Below are 16,937 nucleotides of genomic sequence, written 5' to 3'. Positions count from 1 at the left end.
TTCAGGAACATATAACAACGCAAGACAATCATATAAAGCAACACAAGTTTGAATCTTGGGATGGTCAGCGTTTACAGCAGTTAGGAAGGGTTACCCTGAGGGCTATAGTGTCTCAGTGGTGCAGACTGGGGGGGGTCTTGAGTTCAGTGAGTTCATCAGGAGATAAATGATAAAAGCTGATCTGTTATAAATGTGAATATGTTCAAGGCCATGCTATTAAATATAGTACTGAAAATAACCCATGACAGATGTAGAGTGAAGCTTTTTGGAATAGTAATTCACACGCCACTGTGACGTTTAAGTTTTTACCAAAGGTAGACACCGGTACAGTCCTGGAGCCAATTCTGCATCTGTGCTGCTTTCTCTGATGGCAGAAAAGAAGTCTCAAAGATGGAAGCCTTCTGTTATTTCATATATGCATTCTCTGCATGCAGTTAATTAAGCCATGGTTTAGGCAGAATTTACTACCATTGCAAACCACAAATACAGCTGACTTCCAGCTTTACTTTTTGGTGAATATAATGTATGTGAAGTAAGCATTGTTTAAAGGGAACCTAAACTGAGAGGGATATGGATGTTTCCTTTTAAACAATACCAGTTGCCCGACTCACCTGCTGATGTCTTTAGCAGCAGTAGTGGCTGAATCACACACCTGAAACAAGCATGCAGCTAATCCAGTCTGACTTCAGTCAGAGCACCTGATCTGTATGCTTGTTCAGGGGCTGTGGCTAAAAGTATAAACGTAGGTTCACAAATCAGATAAAAGTCTTTGGAAAATGAAAGACCACAGACCAATCGTACCCCCTTGCATGTAGTATGTGAGCCATTCCTGCAGTCTATTCTATTGAGCTGAACTCCTCATCAGATAAAAAGCTTTGCAAGATGATGTACACAAAGATGCTGTACACATGCAACAGATCAGTATCTGCAAAAGCTCAGTTCCTGCAAAAAAATCAGTTTCTGCAAATTACATTCATAGTCTATGATATCTGCAGAGCTCATACACACCTTGTTTAACAAACATTCATCTGCAGATCAGATCCACCAGGATGGATCTTCAGATCTGCAGATGATTGTCTAAACAAGGGGTGTATGAGATCTGCAGATATCATAGACCATGAATGCAATTTGCATGAACGGATCTTCTGCAGATACTGATCAGCATCTTCCAAAGATTTTTATCTGATGTGGATTTCAGCTCAATAGAATAGACTGTGCAGGTATGGCTCACATACTACATGGAAGGGTAAGATTGGTCTGTGGTCTTTCATTTTCCAAAGACTTTTATCTGATGTCTGTACCCACCTTTAGAGGCAGAGGATCAACAAGACTGCCAGGCAACTGGTATTATTTTAAAAGGAAAAATCCATATTCTTCTTAGTTTAGGTTACCTTTAAAGGGAAACACATTGTGAGGGAAAGTTTGAAATCCAACAATCTGCAGATAATGCTGATTGCATGTCGGCTGAAAGGTACACATACGTCACTCAATTGTCCATTGATCAATCAAACAATCAACTTTATTGGGCGATCAACTACAGTCGATCGACTAGTGGCTCACACACTACAAGCAAGATCCCGTGCGATTCCCATTCACTAATCGATCTGAATGTTATTCTGAACCTAAAAATTGATCCTGTGTCGATTTAAAATCATGTGAACTGTAGCTGAATCCTGTATGATCGACCAATAACTTCCATCGTGCACAATCAATCAAATTGGTTGATTGGACCAGATATGTGCCAATTTCCGTCGTTCAAGCACAATGGAACATAATCTGTTTTTTTTCTGATCCTATGAAATAAACAAATGATTGATCGCGCACGAAAATTGAGTGGTGTACACATACTAGATTTTGGTTGCCAAGGATTATTTTAGATGAAAGTCTAGGATTCATACAGGTATCATATGACATCACTTAACATTCCATTCAACAGCCAACATACAACTGCTATTATTCATCCTCCCTGTCCATAAAATGGAACAATTTAGTCATATTTAGCAATCCTTCATTTTTTTTTATGTTTTTTTTTTTTTTTTTTTAAACCAAAAGGGTCTTTATTGAATTTATAAAGGTGGTCACAACATACAAGTATAATGCTCAATATTAAAAGGAACATTATCTAATTAGCATTACATTAATAAAAATAATATTCAATAGGCAGTTAGAGATGGAATTTAAACAGCATAGCGAATAGGTTTATACAACAAAAGTGATCAAGAACCAACATGCTTGCTCTTGTTAGGTATGTAGCACCTCATGCACACATATTTAACAGAGCGTACTTCTATTTCACATTAAGGTATCAAAGATACTGCATTAGGTGCATTAAGATTAAAGCCTATCTGTTACCGTAATGCATTTGTAAACAGGTGTATAATGGTAAATATAGGACAGCTAATTGGCATTCATTCTTCTATCACCCTAATTATAAATGTGCCTTAAGATATTTGCACTTTATATATATGTAAGGAAAAAAAATCTCCTATGATGCATCACTTCTGCTCTGTGAGTGGAAATGCAAATCATTCCTTTATATCCCTGAAACCATTAATGATGGTTTACATTAAACCTCGAGCCTGTTAACTTTACAGGAATGAAAAGGTGATGGACAAACAGTTAACCAGGGGTTCTCAGTTTGCAGGGACATAAAGCAGTGATTGGCATATCCACTCACTGAAGTGATGTATTATGGGAGCCCCTTCTTTCTTATATGAAGCTGGATAATTACAAACGCCTTCTCTTTCTTAAGAAGGACATTTAATTATTTAGCATGACGTTTAGTTATTGAGGAGACTTGTGGGTTCCCTTTACTCTGTTATAAAATCCTACAGAGTACCCAGAAAGCACTTGTACTCTCCTATTGGTTCTGATTCAATAAGGGAGACCGAAAAGCCCTCTAATAAAAAGCAACACTAAATACAATTTTGCCTTTCTTAAAACTGTATTTGGGATGATTCAGTTTTTAGTGAGCATTTGTGATTTCCATGATGCATCACTCCCGACTATGCAAATCATCTCGACAGTTCGGGGCCACGTGTCGTACAGACATGTCACAAGGAAACAGCCTCGTGTCCTGTCCTGTTGCTATGGAGGGGGAGGAGGAAGAACAGCATGGCACACAACAGTGTGGCTTCCATCGGGCAAGGAACACTGAGCTCAGGCGAGATGATCTGGCACTAGAGATGTCGCGAACCTCCGCGAAAGGTTCGGTTCGCGAAAAAGTTCGCGAACCACAATACACTTCAATGGGGAGGTGAACTTTGTAAAAAAGAAAAAATTCTGACACCTAGAAAAATGATGGAAAACATGTTTCAAAGGCTCTAATACCTGGAGGCAGACATGATTGAGTGAAATACACATCAAATGTCCCAGGCTAACATCTAGGTTTCACACAGACTCCTATTTTACTCCTCCCTCCTCCCTTCTACCCTTCTACCTATTCCCTCCTACCGGAGGGAGGAGGGTCTCATCTGCCAGGGAATTCCAGTATTTCAAAAACCAGCTTATATACCATGATAGGGATTTGAACACAGGCCTCAGTGTATGGTAGGCAACTAACATATCCATTGTACCACCAACACTACTAGCTGAATGTAGCCTAGCATGTACCATTTATGCTTAATGCAAGAGAAAAATTAGACAAGACAAATAACATTTATATCACACTTTTCTCCTGGCAGACTCAAAGCACCAGAGCTGCAGCCACTAGGGCACATTCTATATAGACAGTAGCACAGATATGTAGCCAGACATGGCCTTGTATTTTGTGTTCAACAGTTGTCAAGAGAAAAATTAGACAAGAGAGCAGTGTTAGGAAGACTTGCCTAAGGTCTCCTACTGAATTGGTGCTGGCTTACTGAACAGACAGAGACGAGATTCGAACTCTGGTCTCCTTTGTCAGAGGCAGAGCCATTCACCATTACACCATGCAGCCACTGCTTACAGACATGTAGCCAGACATGGCCTTGTATTTTGTGTTCCCCCGAAGTTCGCCTGGAACCGTTCGCCGGCGAACAGTTCGCGACATCTCTATCCGGCACTCCGGATCTCTCGGCAACACATTGGGGCTGATGTATACTTGCTAGATTCCCAGCAGAGAAGAAAATGGGGACAAATGGCAGCCTCCATGTCTTCGAAGTTCTGATTGCTTTTAAAACAACGAGAACACAAACTAGGGTTGCAAATACTAATATATATGCTGTTTTTTGTTTGTATATATACAGTATTTATTGTATCTTAAATATACAATTTAGTGGGGGGAAAATTATTTTCCATTTAGTTTTCAACCTACAACAACAGAACAAGCCCAAGGCCTTTGTAAACACGTGATATTAGTGCTCTGTGTATTGGGAAAGGGATCATGCTTTTTCTGTTTTTATTTGTCAGGTTGGTGTGTAAACTAAACACTAGAACGACTATTCTGGCTGCTACTAATCCAAAAGGGGCATATGACCCAAATGAATCCATCTCGGTTAATGTAGCTCTTGCTAGTCCTCTGCTTAGCAGATTCGATCTGGTACTGGTTTTGCTGGACACCAAAAATGAAGATTGGGACAGAATCATTTCTTCATTTATATTGGAGAACAAAGGTGAGTATATGTGACTGATATTGTCAGATAAATGTTTGCTCAACAGTTAAACTATACCCAATTATCAAACTGGGAAACATAACTTTAATTTACATCTGTGTTTTATTGCTACCTTGTTTTATTTTACCATTTCTCTTTTTGTATCTTCTAAATGCCTCGTATTTTGTATAAATAGTACTGAGACCTGTCCAAATGGCAAAACTAAAGGTGGCCACTAATGGTTCAGATTTCCTGAACGATTGATCAGCCGATCTATAAATATTTCATCAAGCAAGCAGACAGACAAATGACAGCACTCAAGGCTGCACCTGAAATGAAAACTAAGGCCTGAAACACATCAGAGGAGTTTTTCTGAGCGTTTTGAGTTTTTAAATCTGCTGCTAAGGTTATCCTATGTGTCTGTGCACACTGGAGCGATGAGGTTTTGTAAAAAACCCCATAGCATTACATTGGGAAGAAGTTTTGAAACCTCTAAAAGCTCTTCCCAATGTAATGCTATGGGTTTTTTTTTACAAAACCTCATTGCTCTAGTGTGCACAGACACATAGGATAACATTAGCAGCAGATTTAAAAACTCAAAACACTCAGAAAAACTCCTCTGGTGTGTTTCAGGCCTAACAGAGGCATGCAGAGCCCCACTGGGGCGAAATACATGCCTAGAATGCAAAACAATAGACAAAGAGGAACCAGGCCCTGCTTCAAATCAACAAAAACTTTATTTATCAATAAAAAAATACTCTATATATCACAAAAAGTGTCAATTTAAAACCATAAAAATCACTCTCCATGCTTTATATAGTTTGCAGCCGGCTGGGTTCACACACAAGCACACGTCACCAAACACACCACTCAAACACAGGTCCGTTGAATCGTGCACTATCTATAGGAATATATCAGTGACTCAATCATGTTGTCTTCAAAGTATTGTCTGCAGAGTCCCACTTATCTAATGACCATAACAGCATGTCTAGCGTAACACTTGTGGGAGAGAAAAAGGGGGGTGCCAGCCCCAAACGTAAAGACAATCTTGGTATGATCACAGTTGCAATCTCATAACAGCATCAACTCCGGGATCCACCTCTAAGTCCACTGTATTCAACATAAGCACATAGCTTTCCTAGTTGCTTCATACAGTATTGCACTTCAAAGCATGCTTTTCCACAGTCCACATGCAGGAGTCTCTGGTTAGGGAGCTAGCAAGCTGGAAAGAAACATGTGTGCACATGACCCAGTAGCAGATTGCTGTTATCCACGCTGCCTCTCTCGTCACGCCACAAGCAGTCAGCTAATACCACGCTGTCTTGCAGGGCTAGACCTGCTGTTGTGGACATTAGATAAGTGGGACTCTGCAGACAATACTTTAGACATCTTTATTGAAACACTGATATATTCCTATAGATCGTGCACGATCCAACGGCCCTGTGTTTGAATGATGTGTTTGGTGACGTGTGTGAACCCAGCCGGCTGCAAACTATATCAAGCATGGAGAGTGATTTTTTATGGTTTTAATTGACGCTTTTTGTGGTATATAGAGTATTTTTCTATTGATAAATAAAGTTTTTGGTGATTTGAAGCAGGGCCTGGTTCCTCTTCGTCTATTGATTTTTGATCATCCCAAGACCCATGCTCCCTCATACACTGAGGTACAACCAGTTACTATGGTCAGTTTGATCCGGGAACTAATTTTTGTTAGAATGCAAAACAGATGCATATTATGTACTAATTCTAATCTAAAATTTTGAATGTAGATTTGAAGCAATTAATCCAGCTAGCCACTAGTATACTTACGTTCAATTTGTACAGCAGGAGACATGGCAGCGCTTTCAAACAGAAGTTATACCTGAATGATCTATCTGCATGGATGTGCAGAGCTCCAGGAACTGGACTATATTACACACCTAGCACTCAAAACGGGCAAAGGAGGGTTTTATCTTCAGTGAATCTGTGCACAGATTATTACCTAATAGACTTCCCCACAGCGATGATGGACCCTCTCGGGGAAGGCCTAACACTAGTCTACCAATAAAAACATAATATTCCTTGTGCTGCTATCATTATTCACTGAAGCTAAGCCCCTTCTTTGCCTTTTTTAAAGTTTTTAGGTGTGTAATATAGTCCAGTTCCTGGAGCTCTGCACATCCATGCAGATAAATCATTCAGGTATAAATTCTGTTTGAAAGCGCTGCCATGTCTCCCGCTGTACGATCTATAAATATGATCCGTCAGAAACAATCAATCCGTACACTAATGGAAAGGAAACATGTACCCAATTTGATCAATGGAATCGATCCAAAAAGCAGTTTGATTCCATGGATCAGATCAGATTGGGTACATGTTCCATTCCTGTTAGTGGACCCAATCAATTGTTTCTGGCTGATTACATTTATTGTATTGGTTGATCTTTCAGGAAATTGGACCATTGTTGGCCTCCTGTAGGGACACCTTACTTTCTATATGCTTCTCCTGTGTTATGGACACCAGCACCCAGGATGTCAGGTTACACATGCGGTAAATAATGGCAATTCTCTCTATTTAATCAGGATGTCATCGTAAATCTGGCAAGCTCTGGAGCATGGAAAAGATGAAAACCTATTTCTGCCTGATAAAAACATTGCAGCCTATGATGTCTGAAGGAGCCAATATGATACTAGTGCGCTACTATCAGCTTCAGAGACAGAGCGATAGCAGAAATGCAGCCCGAACTACTATCCGCCTACTAGAGAGCCTGATACGGCTAGCTGAAGGTAAGGCACTGGTTTACACTGAAAATGGATAAAAACACATTTTAACTGATTTTGTTGTTGTTGCACTCATCGTTACTATCCTTAAAGGACCACTATCGCGAAGTTTATAAAAAATAAACCGAAAAAAAGATATGTACTGAAGATAATGATAGCAAAGGGCTAAGAATTAGTTAAAAAAAAAAATCGCCCTGCTGTCCTGACAGCGTGAATGTGAGAGGACCTTAGTGACTGTTTATGGGAGACCGAACTGTGGGCTGCTAGCTGTCCAATGGCATTTCAGCTAGTAGTAAAACCGTCTGTCCTCTCACATTCACAATGTCATGAATGTGTAAACAGCAGGGTGATCTATTTTTTTTACTAATTCTGAACGCTTCCCTATCCCTTCTACCAGCATTCTCTTCAGTATAAATCTTTTTTTAGTTCTATTTTTTTTTTTAAATTTTGTGATAGTGGTCCTTTAAAGCAAACTGAACAGTGATATTTTTTTTACTTAAAAAAATAAATAAATAAGAAAAGCCTCCCCGTAATGGAGCTTCATAATGGTGTGTGCCATTGAGTGTTGGGGGGAGCACTATATTTTACCTATGGGGTGCTGCTCCTCTGGTCTAGCCCCTATGAAATGCTACATCTTCTTCACCCAATTGGCAGCTGCAGCAGGCCTTTGTAATTCCTGGCAGGGTCGCACACTCGCAGCAGTACATGCCAGGAGATGTAGTCCCTGGATGCAACTACAACTCTGTACTAGCATCTCCCAGACTACATCTCCTGGGATGCATTGCGGCGAGCATGCAACACTGCGGGGAATTACAAAGGCCTGCTGAAGCTGCCTTTGCTGCATGCTACTGCTTGGAAGATTAGAGTGTAGGTCTCTGATGATGCACCATAACCTTAAAGTGGACCCGAACTCTTGCACAGGACAGAAGAAAACATATAGAAATGCACCCTGTATGTATTTAGAGAGTTTAACATGTCTAACTCCACCTCATCTATGACTAAGCACAAGTTGTAATTTGATTCCTCAGCCGTGTCAGCTGACTGCCACGGCAAAGAGCTAATTGGTAAACACAAGATGTTAACAATATGTCAGTTTCATATTAGACTACTGCAACGCCCTGTTAATCGGATCTACAGATAAGGTTCTGCGCCCCTTACAGCTAGTACAGAATGCTGCAGCCAGACTCCTAGCCAATGCCCCCCGCAGCTCACACATCACCCCAGTACTGCAAACTCTTCACTGGTTGCCAGTAAAATGGAGAATCAATTTTAAGATCTGCCTGCTGACATTCAAGGCTCTACACCACATGGGACCCAAATACATAGCGGATCTATTGGAACTTTATGCCCCTCCACGCACCCTCCGCTCTGCCAACAAGATGAAGCTGGTTATTCCCAGGATACACTTAACATTTGGTGCTCGGGCCTTTTCCTATGCAGCCCCTACTCTATGGAACTCACTTCCACAATCCAGTACGTGAGGCTCCTTCTCTGGACAGCTTTAAAAAAAGGCTAAAAACTCACCTCTTTTCCCTAGCCTTTGAGACTGCATAATGCAGGGTCACAGCGCTTTGAGTCCCCAGGGAGAAAAGCGCTATATAAATATTATTGTTATTGTTATTGTTGTTTCCTTGAAAGCAGGAAGTATACAAACTGCAGATTAATTTCAGGATTTGTATCAACTGTAACAAAGAAATGTTTTTCTTTAAAGCCCCGTCTACACGTATCGATCCGGCGGCTCGATTAGCCACCGGATCGCCTCTTCCGCATCCCCGCGCGTGCGTCGGATTCGATCCGCTCTCGTCCCCGCACCACGCCACTTAGCTTCCGCTCGATTCCCTGCCATTGTCCCCTCGTGGGGAACGAGCAGGGAATCGGCGGCGGCAAGATCGGACCTGACGGATCTTATCAATCGATTGATAAGGAACATCGCTCCGTGTAGACGGAGCTTTAAGGTTAGTATGTTGTTGCTTTGCTTTTAGAGCCGAGAGGAAGTTCTAAGTTCAGATCCACTTTAATGGCAGTTTTCAGCAACTTTGCGGGCATGTACCTCTAATAATTTTGCTTTTATTAAGACAAATCTTTGACTAACCTGGTGACCTTAGAGCATCACATTAAGATTTTCCTTTTTTGTCATGGAACATGCAATCTTTCCTGTTAAAATGATATGTATAACTTTGATACATATATGTGTACATGCATATCCCTAAATACATGAGCCTATTTATACAACAGTATTGGATGAAAGCCATGATGAAAACGTAGTAGCAGATACAGTGGGATGCGAAAGTTTGGGCAACATTGTTGTTCATGATTTTCCTGTATAAATCATTGGTTGTTACGATAAAAAATGTCAGTTAAATATATCATATAGGAGATACACACAGTGATATTTGAGGAGTGAAATGAAGTTTATTGCATTTACAGAAAGTGCACAATAATTGTTTAAATAAAATTAGTCATGTTGCCATTTTATTGATTCCAAAACCTTTAGAACTGATTATTGGAACTCAAATTGGCTTGGTAAGCTCAGTGACCTCTGACCTACATACACAGGTGAATCCAATTATAAGAGTATTTAAGGGGGTCAGTTGTAAGTTTCCCTCCTCTTTTACTTTTCTCTGAAGAGTAGCAACATGGGGGTCTCAAAACAACTCTCAAATGACCTGAAGACAAAGATTGTTCACCATCATGGTTTAGGGCAGGGGTCTGCAACCTTTAAGACATAAAGAGCCACTTGGACCCGTTTCCGAAAAGAGAAAAAAACTGGGAGCCACAAAACCATTATAAAACAAATCTAACACTGCATATATTGTTTCTTACCTTAATGCTATATACAGGATCAGATATGACCCCAATATGCACAAATCGTTAGCAGATATGACCTCAATATGCACAAATCGTTAGCAGATCTGACCCCAATATGCACAATCCTTCAGCAGATCTGACCCCAATATGCACAATCCTTCAGCAGATCTGACCCCAATATGCACAATCCTTCAGCAGATCTGACCCCAATATGCACAGTCCTTCAGCAGATCTGACCCCAATATGCACAATCCTTCAGCAGATCTGACCCCAATATGCACAATCCTTCAGCAGATCTGACCCCAATATGCACAAATTGTTGGCAGATATGACCCCAATATGCACAAATTGTTGGCAGATATGACCCCAATATGCACAAATTGTTAGCAGATATGACCCCAATATGCACAAATCGTTAGCAGATATGACCCCAATATGCACAAATCGTTAGCAGATCTGACCCCAATATGCACAATCCTTCAGCAGATCTGACCCCAATATGCACAATCCTTCAGCAGATCTGACCCCAATATGCACAAATTGTTAGCAGATCTGACCCCAATATGCACAAATTGTTGGCAGATATGACCCCAATATGCACAAATTGTTGGCAGATATGACCCCAATATGCACAAATTGTTAGCAGATATGACCCCAATATGCACAAATCGTAGCAGATATGACCCCAATATGCACAAATCGTTAGCAGATATGACCCCAATATGCACAATCCTTCAGCAGATATGACCCCAATATGCACAATCCTTCAGCAGATCTGACCCCAATATGCACAATCCTTCAGCAGATCTGACCCCAATATGCACAATCCTTCAGCAGATATGAAAAGAAAAACCCCTTTACTTACCTAGTCAGAAGACCTCCTGTCACGATCTCCTCCTGTCCCGACCTCCTTGTGGCGCGCAACTCCCACGATCCTCTTCCTTCCCGACGTCACGTCCTGCCTGCATTACACTGCAGGGCTACTGGAAAATGGCCACCCGAAGCCCTGAACTGCACCAGCCTCTCTGATAGACTGACGGCCAGCAGCAGCACACGTCACGCGCGCCGCAGCCACTGACACACTACCGGAGCCGCAGCAAAGGTGAAAAAGAGCCGCGTGCAGCTCTGGAGCCGTGGATTGCCGACCCCTGGTTTAGGGGAAGAATACAGAAAGCTGTCTCAGAGATTTCAGCGGTCTGTTTCCACAGTTAGGAACATATTGAGGAAATGGAAGACCACAGGCTCAGTTCAAGTTAAGGCTCAAAGTGGCAGACCAAGAAAAATCTTGTATAGACAGAAGTGACGAATGGTGAGAACAGTCAGTCAAGCCACAGACCAGCACCAAAGACCTACAACATAATCTTGCTGCAGATGGAGTCAATGTGCATCCTTCAACCATTCAGTGCAATTTACACAAGGAGATGCTGTATCCAGAGCACATTTGGACAAGCCAGCTTCATTTTGGAATAAGGTGCTGTGAACTGCTGAAACTAAAATTTAGTTATTTGGGCATAACAAGGGGCGTTATGCATGAAGGAAAATCACAGCATTCCAAGAAAAACACCTGCTACTTACAGTAAAATATGGTGGTGGTTCCATCATGGTGTGGGGCTGTGTGGCCAGTGCAGGGACTGGGAATCTTGTCAAAGTTGAGGGACGCATGGATTCCACTCAGTATCAGCAGATTCTGGAGACCAATGTCCAGGAATCAGTGATAAAGCTGAAGATGCGCTAGGGCTGGATCTTTCAACAAGACAACAACCCTAAACACTGCTCAAAATCCCCTGTGGCTCTCATGCAGAGGAACAAGTACATTGTTCTGGAATGGCCATCTCCGTCCCCAGACCTGAATATAATTGAAAATCTGTAGTGTGAGCTAAATAGAGCTGTCCATGCTTGGAAGCCATCAAACCTCAATGAACTAAGATGTTTTGTAAAGAGGAATAATCCAAATTACCTTCATCCAGAATCCAGACTCTCATTGGAACCTACATGAAGCATTTAGAGGCTGTAATTTCTGCAAATGGTCCCCAAATTTATGCACCTGCCTAATTTTGTTGAAACAATTATTGCACACTTTCTGTAAATCCAATAAACATGATTTCAGTTCTCAAATATCACTGTGTGTGTCTCCTATATGATATATTTAACTGACATTTTTTATCGTAACCACCAACGATTTATACAGGAAAATCATAACAATTAACAAGGCTTCCCAAACTTTCGCATCCCACTGTAGATGAGTGTTTGAGCAGCACATGCAGGAGACAAGACAAATAACATTTATATCGCGCTTTTCTCCTGGTGGACTCAAAGCGCCAGAGCTGCAGCCACTAAGACGCGCTCTGTAGGCAGTAGCAGTGTTGGGGAGACTTGCCTAAGGTCTCCTACTGAAAAGGTGCTGGCTTACTGAACAGGCAGAGCCGAGATTCGAACCCTGGTCTCCTGCGTCAGAGGCAGAGCCCTTAACCATTACACCATCCAGCCACTCCAAGTTGTATAAGATGTATAAGTTTTATAAGATGTATACACACAACCTTGTCAACCATTCTGTCTGCTTTTAGCAACTTCTTGCCTACACAGCCACACTGTACTTGACCCCTTCTATGCCTGCATTGGCATCCAACAGCCCTTTAAAGCAAAGAGTATCCTTCCTGACTTGGACCCTTTTCTACACATGTTGCTTTATGTGTGTAGTAATCATTTGTGGGTGCTTGTTATAGATGTCCATTGAGATGGTAATAAGTCCAGCTTACATGCAGATTTTTTGCAAATTGTATGTACCATGGAATTGGGCCACGCAAATGCATTTACAGTTACATTTAAAGGGAACCTAAACTGAGAGGGATGTGGATGTTTCCTTTTAAACAATACCAGTTGCCTGGAAGTCCTACTGATCTCTTTGGCTGCAATAGTGGATGTATCACACACCTGAAACCAGCATGCAGGTAATCCAGTCTGACTTCAGTCAGAGCACCTGATCTGCATGCTTATTGAGGGGCTGTGGCTAAAAGTATTAGAGACAGGATCAACTGGAGAGTCCAGCAACTGGTATTGTTTTAAAAGGAAGAAAAAAAACATATCCTTCTCAGTTTAGGTTCCCATTAATTAGCCCAATTCCAAGCTGCATACAGTTTTGTTTTTTTTGTTTAGTTTTTTTTTTCTTTAAATGTGCATGCTCACCAGAATAATTTAGAAATGAGTTGAAATGACATTTTATTAAAATGATGGCCTGCTTTTTTTCTAGCTCATGCAAGACTGATGTATCGGAATGTTGTGACGGTGGAAGATGCTATCACAGTGGTTTCAGTAATGGAATCCTCTATGCAGGTAGCTGTGTTCATTTAAAAATGAAGACACATCCACACTTGTCCACATTTAGGATAAAATGAACTTGTATTTAAGGCCACGTTCACAGTGCCCATTTCATTGCTTTCTCTGTGACAGTTGGAACACAATGCAATGGATCGGGAAAGTGCCGCTGCGTGTTACCTGCATGTTACATTCCATACAGTGTAGCATGCAGCCAATGAAAAGTATGTTTCATTGTAAACGTTAATGCTGGCCTATTGCAGTAATGCATTACTGTACCGCAACCCGTTATACCGCAACGTCGCACTGTGACTATACATAAGTGGTGCATTGCAGTAAGGCAAGCTACATTACGAAGTGCCCGTGGCACTGCACTGCAGTATGATTTAGCTGGAGCTTGGAAACTTGAAAAAAATCCCTCCTTTTTTGCCATAAAAATGTAAACTGGGCTAAAAGCAAGAGGTATTTGGAGGGTTCCATATTAATTTCCTTTTAAACAATACCAGTTTCCTGGCAGTCCTGCTGATCTTCTGCCTCTAATGCTTTTAACCATAGACTCTGAACAAGCATGTTTGCTTCTTGTGTTTGATTCAGACACTACTGATGGCAGAAAGGTCAGCAGGACTGCCAGGCAACTGGTATTGTTTGAAAGGAAACCAATATGGCCTACATCGCAGCCGCTCTCAGCCTCTCTCAGCCGCCGGCCTGGGGTCCTCGCCGATGCAGAGGCCAACCTCGAGGCCGCCCTCTACTGCGCCTGAGTGAGCGCAGCTGTCAATCGAATCACGTTGTGTACTGCGCAGGTGCGGGGGGAGGGGGTTTTGCCTGACATTTCCTTTAAAGAGGAGCTGTTAGGCATAGTGTCTCCGAAAAAAAAACCACATGTATAAGTAGATAAATACTTGCTGTACTTAACATATGCATTGCACTGTCCATGTTTTGCTTTGCAGCTAGTTATATATAGTACATAAAGAGATTTCTATTCCTGAGAGTTTCCATTTTAGAAAGACTGTGTGTGAAGCCAATCGTGATGTCATATCCTCCCTTGCTGTTTGCCCTCCTCCTTTTGATTTAGTATGCATTAGCACTCCCTTTTCCCAGCCCTCAGACACTCCCACCAAGCTATGGCTTCTCATACATCATCATTGTGCGACTCTGCAGAGCTTGTTTATGTTTGAGGACAGGATGTCAAAAAGAGGGCAAGTGATTCTGCATGTAGGTTTGTGCAGCAGTGACATAGCCTAAAGACTGCACTTGATAACACATTATTATTCATGCACACTGAATCATCTCTAGGAGGTGTGTGACAGCATGAGCAGTTACTGGCTAATGATAGACAGACCAAACAATGTGTCATGTCACAGCTCCTCAGCACACTTATATTGTTGCAGTTTGTCATGGGTGTACCTGTGTAAAATAGCTCCTATATCGAACACTACAATTGCGCTTGCCTCAAGCAGAGAGCCTCTTTCCATGACCATGCATTTAAATGCTAGCTACAAACCATACAATTCTACACGCCATACAATTAATAGGCAGATTTATCAGCCAGATTGATTATTACCAACATATTCAATCTGAACAGTTACTGTCCTATGGAGAGGCAGGAGGCAGCATGTACTGTCCTATGGAGAGGGAAGGAGAGGCAGGAGGCTGTATGTACTGTCCTATGGAGAGGAGAGGGGAGGCGGTCAGAACTGAGGGGATGTTCAGGGTAAATAATCAGCCAGGGTAGGGGATGGTAACAATTGAAGGGCTAGCCAGGGCCCGTTTCCGTATGGGCAAACAGCCCCAAACATGTGCACCCCCCACCTATAGAAGCGCCACAGCTTCCAGTTTGCCCCTCCATAGAAGCACTACAGTTCTCAGCATGCTCCACCTCTCCATAAAGGCACCACAGCTCCCAGCATTCCCATCCATATAGTATTGGAGTGTCCCCAGGGCCCAAGAGCTGGCTGCCGACCCCATCCCCCCAATGTGTATAGCGGTCCGCGGTGCCCCTGCAGAGTATTCGCAGCAAGACGCACTCACCTGTCCAAACGGCATGCTCCTCCTTCAGTCTGTGTGCATCATCCTTGTGGATGCCTCATCTCCATGACCTGGCGGCATGTACATTACTCGTGTGCCACTGGGTCATGGAGATAAGGCATCTCTGTGGATGGAGACGGAGGCACCCAGAAGAGTGTGTCAGAGGGACAGATGAGGGCACTCCGCTGCGAATACTCTGCAAAGGCGTCATGGACGACTATACACAGAGGGAAAGGGGGCATGCTAGGAGCTGTAGTGCCTCTACAGAGGTGGGCATGCTGGGAGCTTTAGTGCTTCTACAGAGGTGGGCATGCTGGGAGCTATAGTGCCTCTACAGAGGTGGGCATGCTGGGAGCTATAGTGCCTTCTATAGACGTGGGCATGCTAGGAGCTGTAGTGCCTCTATGGAGGGGGGCAGCCTCTATATAGGTGGGCATTCTGGGAGCTGTAGTGCCTCTGTATAGGTGGGCAAGCTGGGAGCTGTAGTGCCTCTATGGTAGGTAGAGGGAACAAAGGGGTCACCATCTAATGCTGCTGCCTGGGTGGGAGGTCAGGACCAGGTACTCACACAGGCTTGAAGTCACTGTCTGCAGCAGAAGTTTATTCTAAGCCAGGCACCCGATCCTTCAGCTTCCTGATCTCTATTCTGTACAGAGTCCTGCTTCTGCTTCTCCCCACCTGCACTTCGGATGATTTCAGCACTCTCTCCCTCCCCCGTGCTTTGCTATCGGGACTCAAAGGAGGGAGGGGGGAGTGTATACACAAATAGGGTTTGCCACCTTTTGGGTCGAAAAATACCGGCTTGGGGGTGTGGCCCAAAAGTGGGAGTGGTTTGCTACGTCTTTTTTTTTTTTCGGAAATTGCACATGATGGACTGCCTAGCCTGAGTGGATGGGCCTCCTGACTGGTTGTTGCTGGCCTTTGGCAGCAATTTAGTGGCTGGCTTGTGGCTGGATCTTTCTGGTTGTTGCTGACTGGATGGCTAAGTGGCTACATTGCTTGGGATTGGCCACCTGTTGAATCTGATCAGTGAGGGATCTATTGCCTGCCCACACACTGCACTATTGGAAACTGTCCTAGCGCCATGGCCCCCAAGTGTATGTTTCCCCCTCTGTGTTCAATGTTTAAGGGTCACCTGCCCTTGTCCAGTATCCATGAGTGCATGTACCACTGACACCGGCGCATTTAGTGACTTCATTACATGCGAGAATGTCATGTGGAACAGGTGATGCCGGACGCTGGAGGAGGCCAAGAATTGTGGCAGACAGGTGAACCTTCAACACTGCATACAGGCACGAGGAGACGTCGCAATACTGAACGTGGTTACCACTGCGCATCCGATAAAGCCCTTGAAAAAGAGATTTTCTGCCATTCCTAATCGCTTTATTCTTCCGATTTTGGCCACAAATCGATCAGGCAGCAATATTTGGCATCGATTCTCTTCCAATTTGATAAAATT

The 16,937-nt window shown here is 42.8% G+C and overlaps 1 protein-coding gene across 1 annotated transcript in view; it reads left to right on the top strand.

Moving 5' to 3' along the window:
* The window catches only part of MCM9 (minichromosome maintenance 9 homologous recombination repair factor), a 77,083-nt gene that overhangs the window by 48,409 nt on the left and 11,737 nt on the right, over nt 1-16,937 (top strand). The window contains exons 9-11 of the mRNA XM_068231368.1: nt 4,390-4,592; nt 7,133-7,336; nt 13,386-13,468. Coding sequence (XP_068087469.1) covers nt 4,390-4,592; nt 7,133-7,336; nt 13,386-13,468 — 490 coding nt within the window. The remainder of the gene's footprint in view (nt 1-4,389; nt 4,593-7,132; nt 7,337-13,385; nt 13,469-16,937) is intronic.

This window comes from Hyperolius riggenbachi, chromosome 4 (genome assembly GCF_040937935.1).
Source record: "Hyperolius riggenbachi isolate aHypRig1 chromosome 4, aHypRig1.pri, whole genome shotgun sequence".
NCBI classification, from domain to species: domain Eukaryota; kingdom Metazoa; phylum Chordata; class Amphibia; order Anura; family Hyperoliidae; genus Hyperolius; species Hyperolius riggenbachi.
The sequence above is the reverse complement of the archived record's forward strand: the minus strand, read 5'-3'. Positions and strand labels throughout refer to the sequence as shown.